Below are 16,736 nucleotides of genomic sequence, written 5' to 3'. Positions count from 1 at the left end.
AGAGGTAGAGAATGGATACATAAACAGTTTTTGAGCAGAATAACCCTTAATACTTTTCAGGGGACCGTTTAAAATGTCTAAGACCTGATTCCACAGACAATGCAATTTTATTTTGCACTGTACATTCAGTTCTGAAAATGAATTCTGAGCAACCCGTCTAGGTGACTTGCCTAGTATTACATAGGTGTGAGAAGAAAGCAACTTCATAGTTTTTCATTTCTGTGAGCATACTTTGTATATGCAGACGAGCTTATAAACTATGAGATTTTGTGCATCATGTATTTGAAATGACTGAGAGAGTGGGTTGTCCCCTGGCACGGAAGCATTTAAAGATCGTGGTTTTCAGTTGCAATAAAAGGAGTTAAAATTTTCTTTTTTTTCCCGAACAAAAGTAAAGCTCCTCTAACAATCAGACTCTAGAATTTGATGCTTTAAGAAACAACAAATATCACAGTATCTGTGATCATTTTGAAAGAGCTGGTAATAGTGCAAGCCTTGGCAATTCTGCTGAGTAAGGCAATAATTTTTTGTCATTTCTGGTCAGGGTAGATTTGACCTGTTTATCAACCTAAGTGTGCGCCTCACCTTGAGTTAGGAACTCGAGCCTGTGTCGAACACTTCCAGCAGCCATAGTTTCTTTTGACAAGAACTATTTTGGTGCATGCTCAGTACTTCTGGTTTTTGGCTTCAAATGTCTTTGGATGGGTACTCAAATTTAGGGAGTCTATAAATCGGTGGTGTATTGAAAAAAGAGAACTCTGCAAGCAGCAGCAAGTACTGTCCAGCATAGGGGATAGTATGAATAAACCCAAATCAAAATAAGCAAAAATAAGAACCAAGAAAAACTTTCCAGCCTATGGCTCAGTCCAGTCTGTCCAGGCATGATGGTGTTCTCACCACCCCTCTGCTGCTGAGGTAGTGGTGACTTCCAGGGGGAACAGTTACTCCAGAGCACGAATTTCTTAAACTGTTAAGATCAAATCCTCCCAAAAGGAACAAAAGCCTGCATATTCATGCAACAGCTGTAGATAATGAACACCACTGCTAATCTTCCTTTACATTGCTAGATGGCAGACCTTACACCCAATATGCATGCTATATGCTTGTCTTTCAGTGATGTAACTCAGCAACTCTACTGACTCTTGGTGAGCTGCTGACTTTTTGGCAAGGAAGATGGGTTGAAATGATTAAAGAGAAGAAAGCCACACTAATCAGAGCTATTGGAAGGGAGGCCTTAAGCCTTTACCATGCAAACTTCTGCAATGCAAATCTTCCCAGGAGCTGTCACCCGCTCCTCTAAGTCAAGACCTCATCCTTCAGGCATTATTTGGTCAAATCAGCTAACTTCTGCCTGAACAAGAAGAGTTACAGAATAAAAACCCTCAGTAGGGGAACCTCCCTCACCATCAACAGCAATTTACAGTTACATGAGTGACCAAGATATGTTTACCAGGAGGACCCACTCCAAACTTTGCACAAGTTCGTGTGACTGCTAAAAGATTGGTTTCAGGTCACATTTGAAAGTCATACATAGACAATTCTTGGGTAACACCTTCTTGTTACGTCCCACTATTAATGTCATCATTAATGCATGCTAATTATTTTTACTTTCAACCAGATGATAAGATTATTTTCCCATTTTTCTTCTGGCTGTTACTTGTGTTCCTATGGTACCCTGGTGCACTGTTCTTAGCACTGAAAGTGTAAAATGGAAGCATGGTAAGAAGCATTTCTTGCTACATTGAGCTAATAGCTTAATGTAATATAAATTACAGTTAGGAATGTAAGAAACACAAAGCAGCATGGGAACAGTAGAGGAGAGGAAACTGAACAGGTAACAACATGCACTCCCATAACTGAGTGTAATTACGTGGTTTTAAACTTCTACAGAGTTTGGGGATGTTTTCTTCTTTATGTAATTATGTGGTTGCACTTGACTGCACAGTGTTAAGTAAGTAATATTAATTGCCTTTCTTATTGGAGGGTAGTGGACTGAAACCATAAATTTTTTTCATCAGCTCTGGTTAATAAAATTGTATCAAAATAACTATTTGGGGCAGTGTTAGTGCCTTTCAGTGCTCTCTCTTTTATACAAAAGAAACAGGTCTGACAAGCAACATAACAGTGAAATCTTTCTGCTGAGTCAGATGCTCTGTTTCAAACTTACATAACTGCGATATATTTCCATATCCCTCCCACCATTCATATGTATGAAGTACAAACAGGAAGAATGACTACTCCAAGTCTGCTCATAATGAACAAGACAGTAGCTTAGTGCAGAAGCCTCAATCTTGCTACTTAAATATGAGAAAATAACTTAAAATCTCCACTGTGGAGTAATTAAATACCACATTAGTCAGCAGAGGAAGGTCTGTCAACAAATGACCTATGCTGCACAGAAGCATGCTTAAACTTTTCTGTTTCTTTCTTGTGGTAGCTTGAATACTCCATAAATATGAATTTAGTCAAACAGTAAGTCATTTCTTCATTTCAAAAAATAATAATAAGTGCATGTTGAGGAGAAGAAAAACCTAATTGCTGCAATATTTCAATGCCTTTTTTCTGACTGTAGTATGTTCTGTGATTTCTCAGGATGTTATTTTTTGCGATTGTAAGGTATGAATGTCTGCTAACATCCCACAGCTCTAGCACACATAACTGATTTATTAGAAACTTCATATGGCAAGTAAGCATCTATGTCCACAGCAGAAATGTCTGTAGATTAATATATGCTGTGTATTTATAAAGAAGTGAAATGCCAAGAAAAGGAAGTTTAATGTCACCATATAAGCCATGTTCCTCATTGACTACCTGAGCCTAGAACAGATAGATTTAGAGCTTTAGCTGTGTCGACTGCATATTCTCAAAGAGATAATGAATTTTTGTTAAAAGTGAAAAATAGGTACAAGTAAAAGAAATACTGAGAGAGAAACACAAGAAAGAAAAACAAGAAGAAACACAAGTTAAATCAGATGTATGTGTTTGTAGATAAGTCTGTACGCCTATTCTTCAACATTTATTTGTTTACATGTACATTGTTAAAAAGAACACCCTTACCAACTCCACTTGTCAAAGTTTATACAGGTCTATGAACTTCCTTTTAGAGATGAGAAAATGTTTGGCACATAAAATCTTCTCCAAAAATGCATGTGTGTTCATTCTGAAACAAGAATTTGAGTCAAGTTGTTTCTTCTGAAAAAAAACAAATGATTATTTAGAAACAATTACGTTTATAAAACTGCCAAAGACTTAGTGCTGCCTACACTGTACAGGTTGGCTTCAACATTCACCAAACTCATAGCCCCAGATAGTGAGCACATCTCAACTGAGGGTGCTAGCAGAATAACACAACTGCCAGGTTTCAAAATGGGTTCAATTTTTGCTTCTGGAGTTATTTTAATCTGTGTGGATTAATTCGCTAAGAAAAAAAAGAGAGAGACTATTCAAACTGATGTTCAGGACACTTCACAAACTGGATGCTTGGTAGATACTCTGCAAATGAATGCTGAACCATTTATGCAAACCAGAACAGCTCCAACAGTTCAAAAGCTCCCAGCTATGGGTTATCCTTCAGCCTTATTTCTCAAGCTTTAGGGCTAGGGTGTGAAACAGCTACAAGTGAAATAGAAAGCAACCGTGTATTTTTGCCTTAAATGTAATGCAAAGTACAAATAGTTTATTGAAGTGATGAACTGCCCCAAAGTCTGATGGTTAGAACAGCTACCCAAGTGATGCAGATTCAAATCACATCAGCCAGAGAAGGAAACTGATCCCGGGCCTCCCGCTTCTTGGATGAGTGGCTTTACCAGTGGGTTCCAGGATAACAGAAAACATTTAAGCAGCAAACCATTTGTTTTCCTTTCTAGCTTACAAGCATCATTTAAAATCAAACATGTTTTGTTTGGTACAAGTTTATTTTTTCTCCTCACCAAAACAAGAATATAAGGAAAGAATAATACTTATTTTGGCTGTCTTCTGAATTACTTCCCTCTCTCTTATTTGACTGTCAAACTGAAAAATCAATTACTCGCATAACCCTGTTCCCGCTCTCCATTGACCTACTTTCGACAGGGCTCCACTCAGCATCCACCTGGGTTTGGCAGCCATACAGGCATCATCTAATTCGGCCAGAAAGCACTAACAGCCGCGCTTCGAAGGCAGAAAGCTTTCCTTCTGTGCCTGTCCCCAAGGAAGATGGGCACTATAGACAAGCTCAAAGCGCAAAGCCACCATGGCCAGCATGTAAGTGAAGAAGGACGCCTGAGCAGGCTCGGCAGGGGTTTACGCTGCCTGCAGGAGATGGATCTGTAGGCAGCGCGGGGCAGTCTCCAAGGCGTGCGCTGGCAGCAATGAAAAGGCAGCACCAACGCCAGTAGCAGAGCCGAGGGGGATGGAGCTGGGTGTCCAAGCTGTTACGCACGCTCTCAGAGCTGTGCTGTACTGAGCGTTTGGTGCAGTATTGTTTCTCACCTGAGGAAGTGATTGCAGGACCATGTTAGCCCGTGCGAACAAGCACCCTAGCATATTTTTTTATGGGCTGGGGGGCGAGCGGTAGGGCTGAAGCTGAGATATCTGTGTGAGAAGCGGTTCAGGAGCTGCCTCCATTCCCGTCTCGCCGCTCTCTGGGGGCTCTGCGGTGGCTGTGGTGAACTCACAGGCTGCAGCTCGCTGCTGTCCCTGAGGAAGGGCCAGAGAGCCGCGAGTTGGGGAGGGGACACCAGCGGTGCGGCGGCAGGCGCCATCGCTGCCTGCGCGGGCAGGCCGCAGCCCGGGCGCTCCGGCCGCTGGGCGGGGGCAGCGGACAAAGGCGGCCGGGGCGCGGGCGGCGCGGCCGCCGCGGAGGGCGGTTTGGGCCGGGACCGTTGGCGCCTGGGGGCACTGGGGGAAGGCAGTGACCGTTGGGGCGGGCGGGCGCCGCCGGCCGTTGGGTCGCGCAGCCGCCTCGCGACGCCCCCAGGTGCGCGCTCCCGCGCGCCGCCGCCGCCCCCCCGCCGCGCCTCGCGCCTTCCCGTCTCCCCCGCCCCAGACATCAAAGAGCGAGGGAGGAGGGAGGGGGCGGCGCCCAGGGAGCCCGGCCACCCCCGTGACGCGCATTCCTTCTCGGCCAATCGCAGCGGCCGCGGCGCCCGACGGGCGTGCCGGCCCGCCAGTAGCCAGGCGCTCCTCGCCCCCTCCCCGTCCCCGAGCCAATGGCGGCTGCGGGGGGGCGGGAGCGATTCCCGGTGCGGGGAGGGGGGTGTGCGTGCGTGTGTGTGTGTGTATGTGCCGCGGGGGGAACGGAGCGCAGAGCATCCTTCGCGCCCGCCGCCGCGCCTCGCGCCCGCCCGCCCTCGCCGCTGTCCTCGCCGCTGTGCGCGCGCCCCTCTCCCCTGCGCGGCAATGTCGTCGCCGTCGTCCGGGGAGCGGTACGAGGAGGAGGAGGAGGAGGAGGAGGAGGACGGCGCCTACGAGAGCCAGGCCAAGCGGCTGAAGCCCAGCGCCGCCGCCGAGGAGGGCGAGATCGAGTACAGCGGCGCGGAGGAGGGCGAGAGCCGGCGGGAGAAGGCGGCCCCGCCGCGCGGCGGCGGCGGCTTCGCGGGCGGGGTGAGGGACGCGGCGGCCGTTGGGGCAGTGCGGGGGGGGGGGGGGAGGGGGCGGGCGAGCCGGCGCCCCGCCCTCGGGCGAGCCCCGTGACCGACCCCCACCGCCACCCCCCGGCCGGTTGGCCCGGCGGCGCCCGGCGCGGGCTGCCCGCGGCACGGGGAGCCCCCCGGCCGTGCGGCCTGCTCGGTGCGGAGCCCGCCGGCCCTTTCCCCCTCCGGACAGAGCGGCGCTTCCGGTGGGGGTTGCGCCTCTTCCCTCGCCGTGGCCGTGGGGCGAGCGGCGGCCCCCTCGCCGCGGCAGGCGGGCGGCGCGCCGCCTCGCAGCCGTGCTGCCGGAGGAGAGCGCCGAGCCCGGCGGCAGTCCGCCGGCTGTGCGGGGTTTGCGGTCCAGAGACCGTCTCCGTGCCGTGGGCAGCTTGTTGCCGTTTGGGACGTTGCCATCGCCAAGTTCTGTGCTTACTCTGTTGCTCAGTGTAACTATAGAAACGTAGCGGAGGAAGAAAGCGAGGCAGAGGGTTTCTTTCATCCTTCTGTTTTACCTCTGTCTGGCAGTGTATTAGAAAGGTTCATCATAAATGACTTACCTCCTTTTTAAATTCGCTTATTCCTCTACTTTTCCCTCTCCATAAACAGTGTTTGGTTCGTTGTTTTTTTTAAGCATACCTTTTATTCTTTACATACTTGTAACTAAGTATCAAGAAAGTCCTTGACCTCTAAATTTGCAGTAACGACGGCTACTGTGTGGTTTCTTAGCAAACTAATTGTCCTGGTAGTTGTAATCAGCTTTCTTCTTGTTGGCACTTTTTTATGCCTGAGAAAGATATGATTGAGAAGACATTGATTTAATGGGAGACCTTGAAACTTAAAGTATCTTTATTTTGTTAATTGCTAAAATGAACTTGCTTCAGACCATAATGAAATAATGATAGAAGCTTTTGCTGTTATACCTTCTCTCCATCAAGAAGTTTAATTCTTGGAGAGATTATCTACTGAATTGTCTAGAAAAGTTCCCTGATAAACTGCAGCAAAGTTGCATCATTGATGAGAACTCTTTTTAAATCCGTAATTTTTTACAACAGAGCATTGGCTCTGTGCAGTCAAGGATTAGCAGTGCGATTTGTCTTAGAGGCTAGTTCTAAATTAAATCCATATGCTTGCTTAAATTATCTTGAACTCCTGTCATGTAGGAGAGCTGGACATCATGTAAATGTTTCAAGTAGGAACAGGAGACTGATCTGCCAGTTTTGCCTTTCCTCTGTTCTACAGTATTCTAGAAAGTCAGCTGGTTACTGGTTTTTTGTTTCTATTGGGTTGAGTTTTTTTCTTTTTTCTTTTTTGCTTGCATTTTGGGTTCTGGCTGTGGTGTCATTGTTTACAAGTTGACCTCAGTGTATTGGTTCATCCCAGGGCACGCTATCCCTTTAGGTAAAGAGACTACCGAGAACGTCTGTAACTTTACAGTTGGAATTTCAAGAATGACATGTGCTGAGCCTCATGAGCTGAAGAAACCAAAACAAATGGGTAGGAAGTCTAGAACAGGATGATTTTTACCCAGCCTGTTGTCTCAGTTGCAGCATACCGCAACGAGTGAGGCAGTGTCATTGCTGTACCTGACTTTCCTAATGCACTGTGATGGCTTGCTGGTAAAGCTATTTTGGCAACTCAACTTATCAGAGAGGCAGCAATTACCTTGATAATAGGGATCAAACTAGTTTCTTAAGAATATGCGGTAACATGAAGAGGGTATATGGAAAAAGATTGACTGAAGAGTTCTCTTAGTAGTTTTATTTGGGACTTGTAATTGCAGAATTATTCATTAGAGTTAATTCATGTGGATTTTAGTTTTTCCTCTGATTAAAATTAATTTGTGCAGGAAACTGATTTTTTTTTTTTTTGTCTTTTTTTTCTTCTAATTATATGTACTTGTCCCCTCTTTCCCTCAGGGACTTTCTTAGCATGTGACAGTTGTCTCTGGTGCAGGTCTGAGGAATGTAAGATGGGGCCAGGCTAAGACAGGGAGGAAGAAATGTTTGTTGGGTTGCTCAGAAGAGAGCAGAAAGAGAATAAGTGAAAATGAAGCAGGAGGAACTGTATGGAGTGGGAATTACAAGAGAGAAATGGGAAAATGATGACCAGGATAGTAAGAGTGATAGGAGTCTGCCAGTTGCATGTTCTTTCTCTCCTAGTGTATGTCCTGAAATACTGGTAAACTCTCTGCCTATAAGAATTGTGTGCTTCCTTGTATATAAGCTGTTTTGTGGTATGACCCTTCTCTTCTGGTCAGTCGGGGGAGTCCACCTGCTGGGCTGTATTTATTGTCCTACTGTTTTCTCATTCCTGTGGGATTGTTTCATTGGGTTGAATGAGCACTTCACATCTCTGAGCTTTTTTTTTTTTTTTTTTTTTTTTTTTAATGGATGCCTAGAAACCCTTCCTTCTGTGTAAGGCCCATGTGGAAAAAATATTTCATATTTCTCTTCTATTGCTTCTAGCTAGTATGAATGCTCCTCACAGCCCACAGACATTCCAGCCTCCCCATCTGAAGGACAAGAAGCCTGGATAGCCAAGAACAGGCCAGAACATCTACCAGGGGAAGAGTAGGAAGAGATCTTGCAGCAATATTCTATGGGGCAGAAGTGAGATTTAGGAGCACCCTTACAGAGGCAGTGCTGGGTCATGTTGAAGCCTAGGTAGAGGAATTGGAATTAGGTTGTAGCAAAGGGTAAAAACAGTAGGGAAAAAGTGGGATGGGGAGGATGTCTAAGAGCTGTATTAGAGGATGTCTGGGAGGCCTTTGGCTTTATTCCCTCTCCCACACGTAAGTTTTTTTATTTCATTGATTAATCAGTATTTATACAACCCCTATTTTTCTGTAGCATCTAAGTGCCTCACACTCTTGCATATCTATTCTTAAATGTTTCTATGAAGTAAGGAAGGACTGATATTCCTGTTCTTACACTTAGGGAGGTGAGACATGGATTCTAAAGAGACAGACACAAAAGCAAGTTCCTGCAAGTAAGATAGGGTTGTGTACTTGCAGCATCTCACAGCGTCTCAGCTACTCTGCTTTAACTTCTAATGTGTGGTATTCTTGCCCTGTGGTGAAGGGGAAGTGGCTCACCTCTCAAGTAAATCACCTCATGTCTGTCACAGGCGGCTGCAGTAGCAGGATCTAGATGGCAAAGAATTCAGATCTTGGCTTATTTTGTAGTAACATGTTCACAGATCCATTTCCTATGTACGTTCTAGAAATCTGTTAAGGAGCCATCTGCTAAGTGTAAATTGTCCTCCATCAAAAGAAGTGGCCATTAGCTTCAGATTATTTCATGTTTCTCTTCCAACTCTTTCATGTTGAATCTCCTTCTGATATTTTATTTATTTATTTATTTATTTATTTCCCCCTGAAACAGGATATTGTTTTGTGCTGAGCAGAGAGGGTAAAGATGATTCTGATCTAGTAAAAAGGCCAGACTGAAGATACTACTTTCTGTAGCAGCTGTAATTATTGATAGGGACACAGTGGAAGAAAGTGCTGGCAAGATGTTTATGTACAGAACAACGAGACCTGAATACTGCAAATTCCCACATGTAAACCAAAATTAAGATTGCCAGATAGCCTTCCAGAATATGGGGTGTGCCTAAAGTTAACTGCCTTTTCACCCCCTTTCCTCCCTCCCCAAAAAAGCAAACTTAAATCCCAAGATATACAAAGCTGTCGTATATTCCTCTACTGCCATGGAACGTTAACTTTGTTGTTTGGTTAGTTTGAGATGCTATCTTTACTCACTTCACTGTGTACTAGACACTACTGTTGTTGCTCCAAGACAGAAAAGCCCAGGTGGCAAGGAGAGAAGTGTTTCTGCACCTCTGCATGCAAGAGACTTCTGAATTGCTGAAATCAGGCAGGTGTGGCTGGCAGAGGTTACATATGATGAGGCAAACTGCTTTAACTAATGCCATCATTATGTAGTACATCCAGCTGCTGAAGAATGTGCAGGAGATGCAGCCTACCTTCTTATTTCAACCTTTCCTCCTCTTTTGGACCATTCTCAGTGGACAGAGCTAAGATTACTGGGAGTGTGGTGTGTAACTTGGCTCTTTCTGGTTTCTCAAGTGGTAAGTTTGGCTACCCTTGACATCCTCTTAGGCAGCTGGATGCAGCACAGCCTGTGGTTGGGTCTTAATGAAGACTTAGGCACATAAATACAAAATAAGCAATATGTTAGGGCTTCCCCTCCTAGTTCTGCTTAATTTATATTAAAAAAAAAAAGAGAGAATTTGAGAGATGCAGTGAGAGGAAAAAGTTGTGAGCAAGATAATCTGAAGGCTGAGAAATAAAATTGCAGTATATTTAGGTATCCGGGGGAGAATATGAAAAAGGAGTGCAATCCATTTGCAGTAAGGGAGAAAGAAACAGAGATGAAGGATGTAACTAAAGCAAACACTGAAGAAGGAGATGGTCCAAAAGAGGTAGTAGAAACTAGTAGAACTAGGGTGAATATAATGAATGGAAAGCATCTGAAGAGGGGATAAAGAACAGATTGGGGGGGGGGGAATTTTCTGTTCTGAAATTGTTGGGCAATAGAGGCATAATCCTAGAATTCTTCATGATTTTCTTTTCAGAATAGCAAATCAGAATTTGTTAGCAAGAAACTGGTGAAATATTTAATATGTTGCCTAGAGCTATGTAGGTCAGCAAAGATTGAATACTAAAATTCTACAGTTATTCTTTGAAGTGGCTTCTATTTTAGTTTTATATATGTGAAAACTTCATTGTGCTTCATGTGCTTGGTTATGTCAACGCTTCCCTCCATGCTTCAGTTCTCTGAAGAAGCTTGACCTCAATATGTTACGTATTTTTATGTTGCTAGCGTCTTTCTTGAGGGGTACCTTTTCTGTCCCTGTGTTATTGGTCTTGAGCACTTAGAAGGAAGTCTGTTTCCATTACCTGTTTAACAATTGTATTTTCTACACAGCTGATAATTCTTCAAGAAACTGTTACTGAGCTTTCAAAGGCCCTTGAGTCATACTTATTGATGAGCACACATTTTAACATTAGCTGATCTGTTCTGGCTTTGGCAGAAGGCAGCTGTTATGCTGAAGTTTTAAGTAGTATTTCTGTACCATTCTGGGAATTGGAATTAGTGAGAGACTCCTTTGTAAACAGAGAAGTATTGGTGGCATTTAATCTGTATGTGAACTTCTAAACTGCTTGGAGGTAAAGGCAATAAGATTTATGATAAATAAGTGTTTTGATTTATCCTTTATTTGTGTGCCAGCTGTATAGCAAATGTAGTTTTCAAGATACAGTGACTGTGAGTTCTTGGTTAAAATCCTGTGTTTTTCATCTGTGGAAAGAAATGATGACAGCATTTGGATGAGCTATAACCAGTCTGACCTTAGCTGTCGAAGATGCTCTGCATTGACAGATGTGCTTGCTTTTTCATGTGGTCTGGTGGTTTTATTTCTCCTCCTTTTAGAGGAAATCCAGGATGCTTCTAGATTTGCTTGATACTGCAGTTCGGTAGCTGCAAAGCTTGTTTGATCATAACGCATACCTGTGCCCTTGGCGTGTGGTGTTTTTGTGCTCAAAAATATTTGCCTGTGGAACATGTTCATGTCTTGCCAATATGATCTGTGAATGTTAGCTTGTGGCTTCCTGGCTCAGGACTGACTTATACTTAGTTTTGTTCTGCTGTTTGCTGTTTCTAGTTAGGAGCTATTTTGAGTAATGCATAGAGGACCTCTAATTTGGCCAGTTGTAGCGTCATTGGTTTTATCTCTAAAAATTAATTTCTGAAATTATATGGCTTAGTAATACAGAAATGGTGTGTAGGCAAGCCCTTAATTTCATGGCAAATCACTGAGATTTCTTTTAACGCAGTTCTTCACACTTCTCAAGTGCATGCATAAGTTACTGCTACAGCAGCAGTGTTACTATGATTTTTGATTCTTGCTATATCTTCTATTAGAACTAAAGGATATTTTCCTTATGGTATTAGGGAGGAAAAAATTTGGCTTTGGAATGATTTGGCTGACCAGTCAAATGCTGTCTTAACTACAAAAGACAGCAAAATCTGTACTGCTTGATGGTTCTGAGAATATTTCCAGTCTGCAGTAGTGTGGATGCCTGTGTATGTCCATTTGACTCGTGTATTACAGATTCAAAGGTGCATGTATAAAGCATGTGTTTTTCCTTCTTAAGAGAGCGAGTTTATACTATTACTGGAAAGCTTCATCTCTTGAGCAGGCAAACTAAAGGCTTGAAATGCGTATGGCATTCTTACGGAAATCTAAACACTACTTATTCTCAGAAGACCTAAGAATAAATACAAAGGGAAATATATGACAAAGAAGCCCGAACTGGAGAAGGGACAAGAAGGTTGAACTGGAGAAGGGAGGGAGAGAGAAATAGTGCTCCCTTGTGATCCATTGTCTGAAAAGCTTGACTTCTCATCTATGGAGTAGATCAGAGGGTAGTAATTAGGGAAGGCAGCTTTCTGTATTGAGTCTTTGTTTCAGTGGAGAAAATCATTGCTTATTTTTGCCGTTTGATATAGAGATAAATGTGTTTTTTAGATGAGGTTTTTGAATGCATTAAAAGAAAAGAGAAGAAAAAGGAAATGTATACTCTGAATATGAAACAGAACCTTAGTATAGTAACAAGTATGCAGAGCAATGATTATTTATTTACAGTCTCCTGAATGATCAGAAGTTATTAAAACAAAGTGGAGGTGCCTAATATCTTAATATCTTGAAGTACAAGATTTTGTAGGAAAAACTGATTACTGTAGTAGTGTTCTCCTGAAGGTGCTGCTTTCAGTTTTGGAAAGTGTGTACACATGTAAAGAGCGGATAAGTTGAAAATAGAAATCTGTTTATTTTAGTTCTTTCTGCAATTGCCTAAGCATCTGGCAGCTCAAGCTATTAACCTTCCATGACTAATTTGTCTGCAGCTACCACTGTAGACCTCAGCTAGTTAATTGAGGGTATAGGGTATCTTGTACAAGTGTCATTGTTGATACTTGCATCATTCCTACGACTGTCACTACTTTTATTCAAAGAATGTGTGTAACTATTTACAATGATTTTGTGGTGCAAAGGAGTAAAATGTAAACTGAGCTTAAAAAATTAACAGCAAATTGTAAGACCGTCAATCTGTAGTTGTGTGGTCAGTTGCCTTGAATTTTTTGCTTAAAAAGATGATAGGAAGGAGAGAGATGTCTGTAGTGATCATTGGGGCTAATTACTCGACCTGAAAGCTCCTTGTGTTGATGAGAATATCTGGCTAGTTTCAGAAGATGCTATGCTTTTCTTTTTCCCACCAAAAAAAGAAAAATCAACAAGACTTGATCCATTAGATCAAACACGTTGATGTAGTTGCTAAACTGGAATATGATAACTTTACACTACAGTCACCTATATTAAATTTGGGCTTTGTTAATTGCAGTAGATTTAGTGTGGCCTTTATTATATCTAATCATTCTTTTGTTGCTGGCTTTTTTATTTTGTCTTAGAACAATTCAGGCCTACTTTAGGCTTTGCATGAAAAGGTAAACTGATTGCAGCCCGAACTGTTCAGTCATACAAAACCAAGTCTGTCTTAAGTTCTCATAGCAGTAGCTCTGGAAATGTTCATAGTGGTAATTGTGAGTATTAGTTTACCATGGCTGAATCTGTAGATGTTATTCAACCATGGGGAAGAAAAAAAGAGAGAATGTGTCCATATGTACAGAAATTGGGAGAGTTTTTAAAAATGTCTATCAATAGTGTTAAGAATTAGAAAGGAATAATGATTTTTCCTATTTCAGGTATAGGACTTAGTTGATGATGTTTTCTTGTGGTCTGTGGAGCTCAGTTCAGCCTTCATTATAAAAATAATTGATACTGATTCACTTTACTGACAACCTGTGGTGTTCACTCTTTTCTTTTTTTTAATCCTTTTCTGTTTTGAAGGGCTAGGCTGGAAGGCCTCCTGCAATTGAATCAAGTGTTAGAATGGGCTTTATTTTACGTTGGAAAAGTCTTACCTGGGCAAACACATAAATAAAATAATTTTTGCAGATTTAATTTTGAGTAGATTTCAGCAACTAAGCTTGGTAATCTGTTTGGAAAGAAAAGTTAAATTTTAGAAAATATATTTGGATTGTTTGTCTGAATGGCCACTTCTGGACCCAATTTACTGTCTGTCAGATACTTAATTTTAGTTAATGATAGCAGTGCTCCTTCTCTCTGAATTTTAAATTTTGTTTTTGCTGCTGCTAGGATGCAGGGGGAAGTCATCACAAAGTCTCTGTTTCACCTGTTGTTCATGTCAGAGGACTCTGTGAATCAGTTGTGGAAGCAGATCTTGTGGAAGCTCTGGAAAAGTTTGGAACCATATGGTATGTGAACTAATATTAAGTCATGTCTCTGGACTAGTTAGAAGAATCATGGAAAAGCTTTTGGCTCTTCTTTAAACACTTTGTAGCCATTTCAAAATCATAATATAGTTAGAAGATCTTTATCTTTTACTAGTAACTGTGTAAAGATCCTCTTTTTCTATATTTGTCAACTTTGAATAAGCAGAATTACACTTTTTGTGTCCTATAGTCTACCACTAGACCTCAGTGGCACAGCTACTCTTGGAATTAAGTATAAGCTTAACTAAGTTGAGCTGTAAAACAGTACAAAGGTGGCTGTCTTGATCTAAGTGAATATACAAAGGATATGGAGGTGCCAGAGCAGATACTGCTTTCTCCTTCTATTTTGTACAAGAGGAGCACTTATGATATGGTAAGATCTGCAGAATGAGATGGTTATCCAAAGAAAGCCCCTTCAGTGGTCAGATCAAAGTGCGTAAACTTAAATATTTGATGTGATTATATAGCCTAAAGATTCCTCATTTATAAGCAAAGTGGTAAACTTGAATTGGTAGATCTAGTTTATCCTGAGCATTGAGGGCTTCATTTTGGAAACATACAATTCTTCCCAGTTACGTGATTAATTGAATTTTCAGAATTTTTGTAAATAATACTAGAATGTAGGATCTTTCACAGAAGTAGATAAGAGTTAAGTACTATGTAGGATGCTATAGCCATCCCTCTCAGAGGGATGAGGTGAAATTACTGTGATAAAAATATTTCTGCAATTTTAACTGCCTTAATGTTCAAATAACTGAATTGTACTTGTAGCAATACCTTAAATAAATAAAAGTTAGTAAGCACAGACTTCTCAGGAATACAAGTAGGTACAGTTTAGCCTGAGAGATAGACTTTTTCAAAACTTGAACCAGCTGAAAAAGTATCTAGGGTTTGTCTGTATCTTATTTCAAGTAACTAGAATACTTCTGTTTATTTACTCTAATCTAGCTTTGTGCCAGAAAAACAGTATTTAAACATTTTTAGTGACTAGAGTGTTTAGTGCAATGTATCAACTTTGAATTTTAAGTTTGCATTCATTTTTAAGTTTGCATTGCCTTTACCTCATAAATGTCTTTGGCAAGTTTCATTTTCTATATTAAAATCGTAGCGCTGATAAGTTAGTGATTAGCTATTTGTATTGGTTGAGTGTTCTTACATATTAAACTTTTCCAGAAAAACAATTACTTATTGTTTATTTTTCTTATTGATACAATTCTTTAATTGTTTTGTGCAAATACGTTAGAACTATATGACTAGGTCTGCGAAATGGGAGTGGGCAGACCTAGCTTCCTTTCATATCTTCATCTGGAATTGTCTAGAAAAACAATACTCATGTATGACAGTTACAGCTTTTCAGATTTGTTTTAAGCAAGCATAAGGGAGAATTTACTATAATGTTTCTCTTACCAGCTATGTCATGATGATGCCATTTAAGCGCCAGGCTCTAGTGGAGTTTGAAAATATAGAAAGTGCCAAGAAATGCGTGACATTTGCAGCAGACGAACCCGTATATATTGCTGGACAGCAAGCCTTTTTCAACTATTCAACAAGCAAAAGGATTACTCGGCCGGGAAACACTGATGACCCATCTGGTGGAAATAAAGTTCTCCTGCTATCAATTCAGAATCCTCTCTACCCAATTACAGTGGTATGTTTCTCTTTAATATAAAAAAAAAAAAAAGATGAGAAGGGAACAATCTCTATATTCTGTTGTATACTCTTTGTTAAAATTGTGTGCTGCTTCTCTGAGTCAAAATTTACAGTTACCTACCAAAGCTTAAAACCATCCTCACATAAGTATCATGCAAGTTCGGGGGATGGAGGGGAGAAGGCTTTTTCAAGATGAATCTATCCTATTGCACAGGTATTTTGCAGTACATTTGAAGAGTTCAATGATCAGGATTTTGAAATATTTTAATTTGCTGCATACTTCTGCAGTATTTTCAAATCTGAAATGTGTTGCCATAATAAGAATGTCATTTAGCTTTCAGGCCCTGAGGAATAAGTTCAATTTATAGCAAATAGCAAGTCATTTTTCCAGTAAGAAGGGTTACTTTATTAATGTCCTTCATTCTTAAATATTTCCTTTGTGAAATACTGAAACCTTGATTTATATTGATGATTAAATCTAGCTTGATGGAACCTTTCTGTCTGATTTTGGGCTGGTACTTGTTAGTTTTCAGTATTTCTAGTCATACCATATATACAGTTGCATTCTAATTTATTGTCATCCATTTATGGCACAGAGGTGTTTTTAATGATACAAAAATTTTTGCTAGTATTTAACAACATGTATTTTCTCATGCATTGGAATGTCTGCTTATATTTTTCATAGAGGTTTACAGTATACACCATTAAATTGCACAGGAGTATTTCAGAAAAAAGTAAATTCATTAGCTTTAACATTGTTGTACTGTGATATATCCATACCTTTCTCTAAGTTATGCTTATAAGATAGTTTGGATGTATCCAAGTGTTTGGTTTGTGTGGAACCATGTAACTTTAAGTGTAAAGTTCTGTTTAGGTACCCATATTGCATTAGCAAATTGACTGAAGCTTGGCTTTCCTGATACAGAAAGGACTGCTTGTTAAATTAAGATTTTGCTTCACTGTCTTGTGAACACAGTTTTCTTCTGTTGATTCGTTAGTGGGTGGTGAATTCTCTTTATTGATTTTCTTTGTAGATAAACATGGCAAGTATGTAAGTTGCTTTTTCGGTGTTTAAAAAAACACATGCTTTGAGCTGTGTAAA

General features: G+C 41.3%; 1 protein-coding gene across 1 annotated transcript in view; it reads left to right on the top strand.

Annotated features, from left to right (window-relative positions):
* Positions 1–5,234: 5,234 nt before the first annotated feature.
* Positions 5,235–16,736, top strand: part of HNRNPLL (heterogeneous nuclear ribonucleoprotein L like) — a 28,694-nt gene continuing 17,192 nt past the window's right edge. Inside the window, exons 1-3 of the mRNA XM_062571613.1 lie at positions 5,235–5,583; positions 13,848–13,966; positions 15,395–15,632. Of these exons, the coding sequence (XP_062427597.1) occupies positions 5,380–5,583; positions 13,848–13,966; positions 15,395–15,632 (561 nt within the window). The 5' untranslated portion in view covers positions 5,235–5,379. The remainder of the gene's footprint in view (positions 5,584–13,847; positions 13,967–15,394; positions 15,633–16,736) is intronic.

The sequence above is a fragment of the Rhea pennata genome, chromosome 3 (assembly GCF_028389875.1).
Source record: "Rhea pennata isolate bPtePen1 chromosome 3, bPtePen1.pri, whole genome shotgun sequence".
NCBI classification, from domain to species: domain Eukaryota; kingdom Metazoa; phylum Chordata; class Aves; order Rheiformes; family Rheidae; genus Rhea; species Rhea pennata.
The sequence above is the reverse complement of the archived record's forward strand: the minus strand, read 5'-3'. Positions and strand labels throughout refer to the sequence as shown.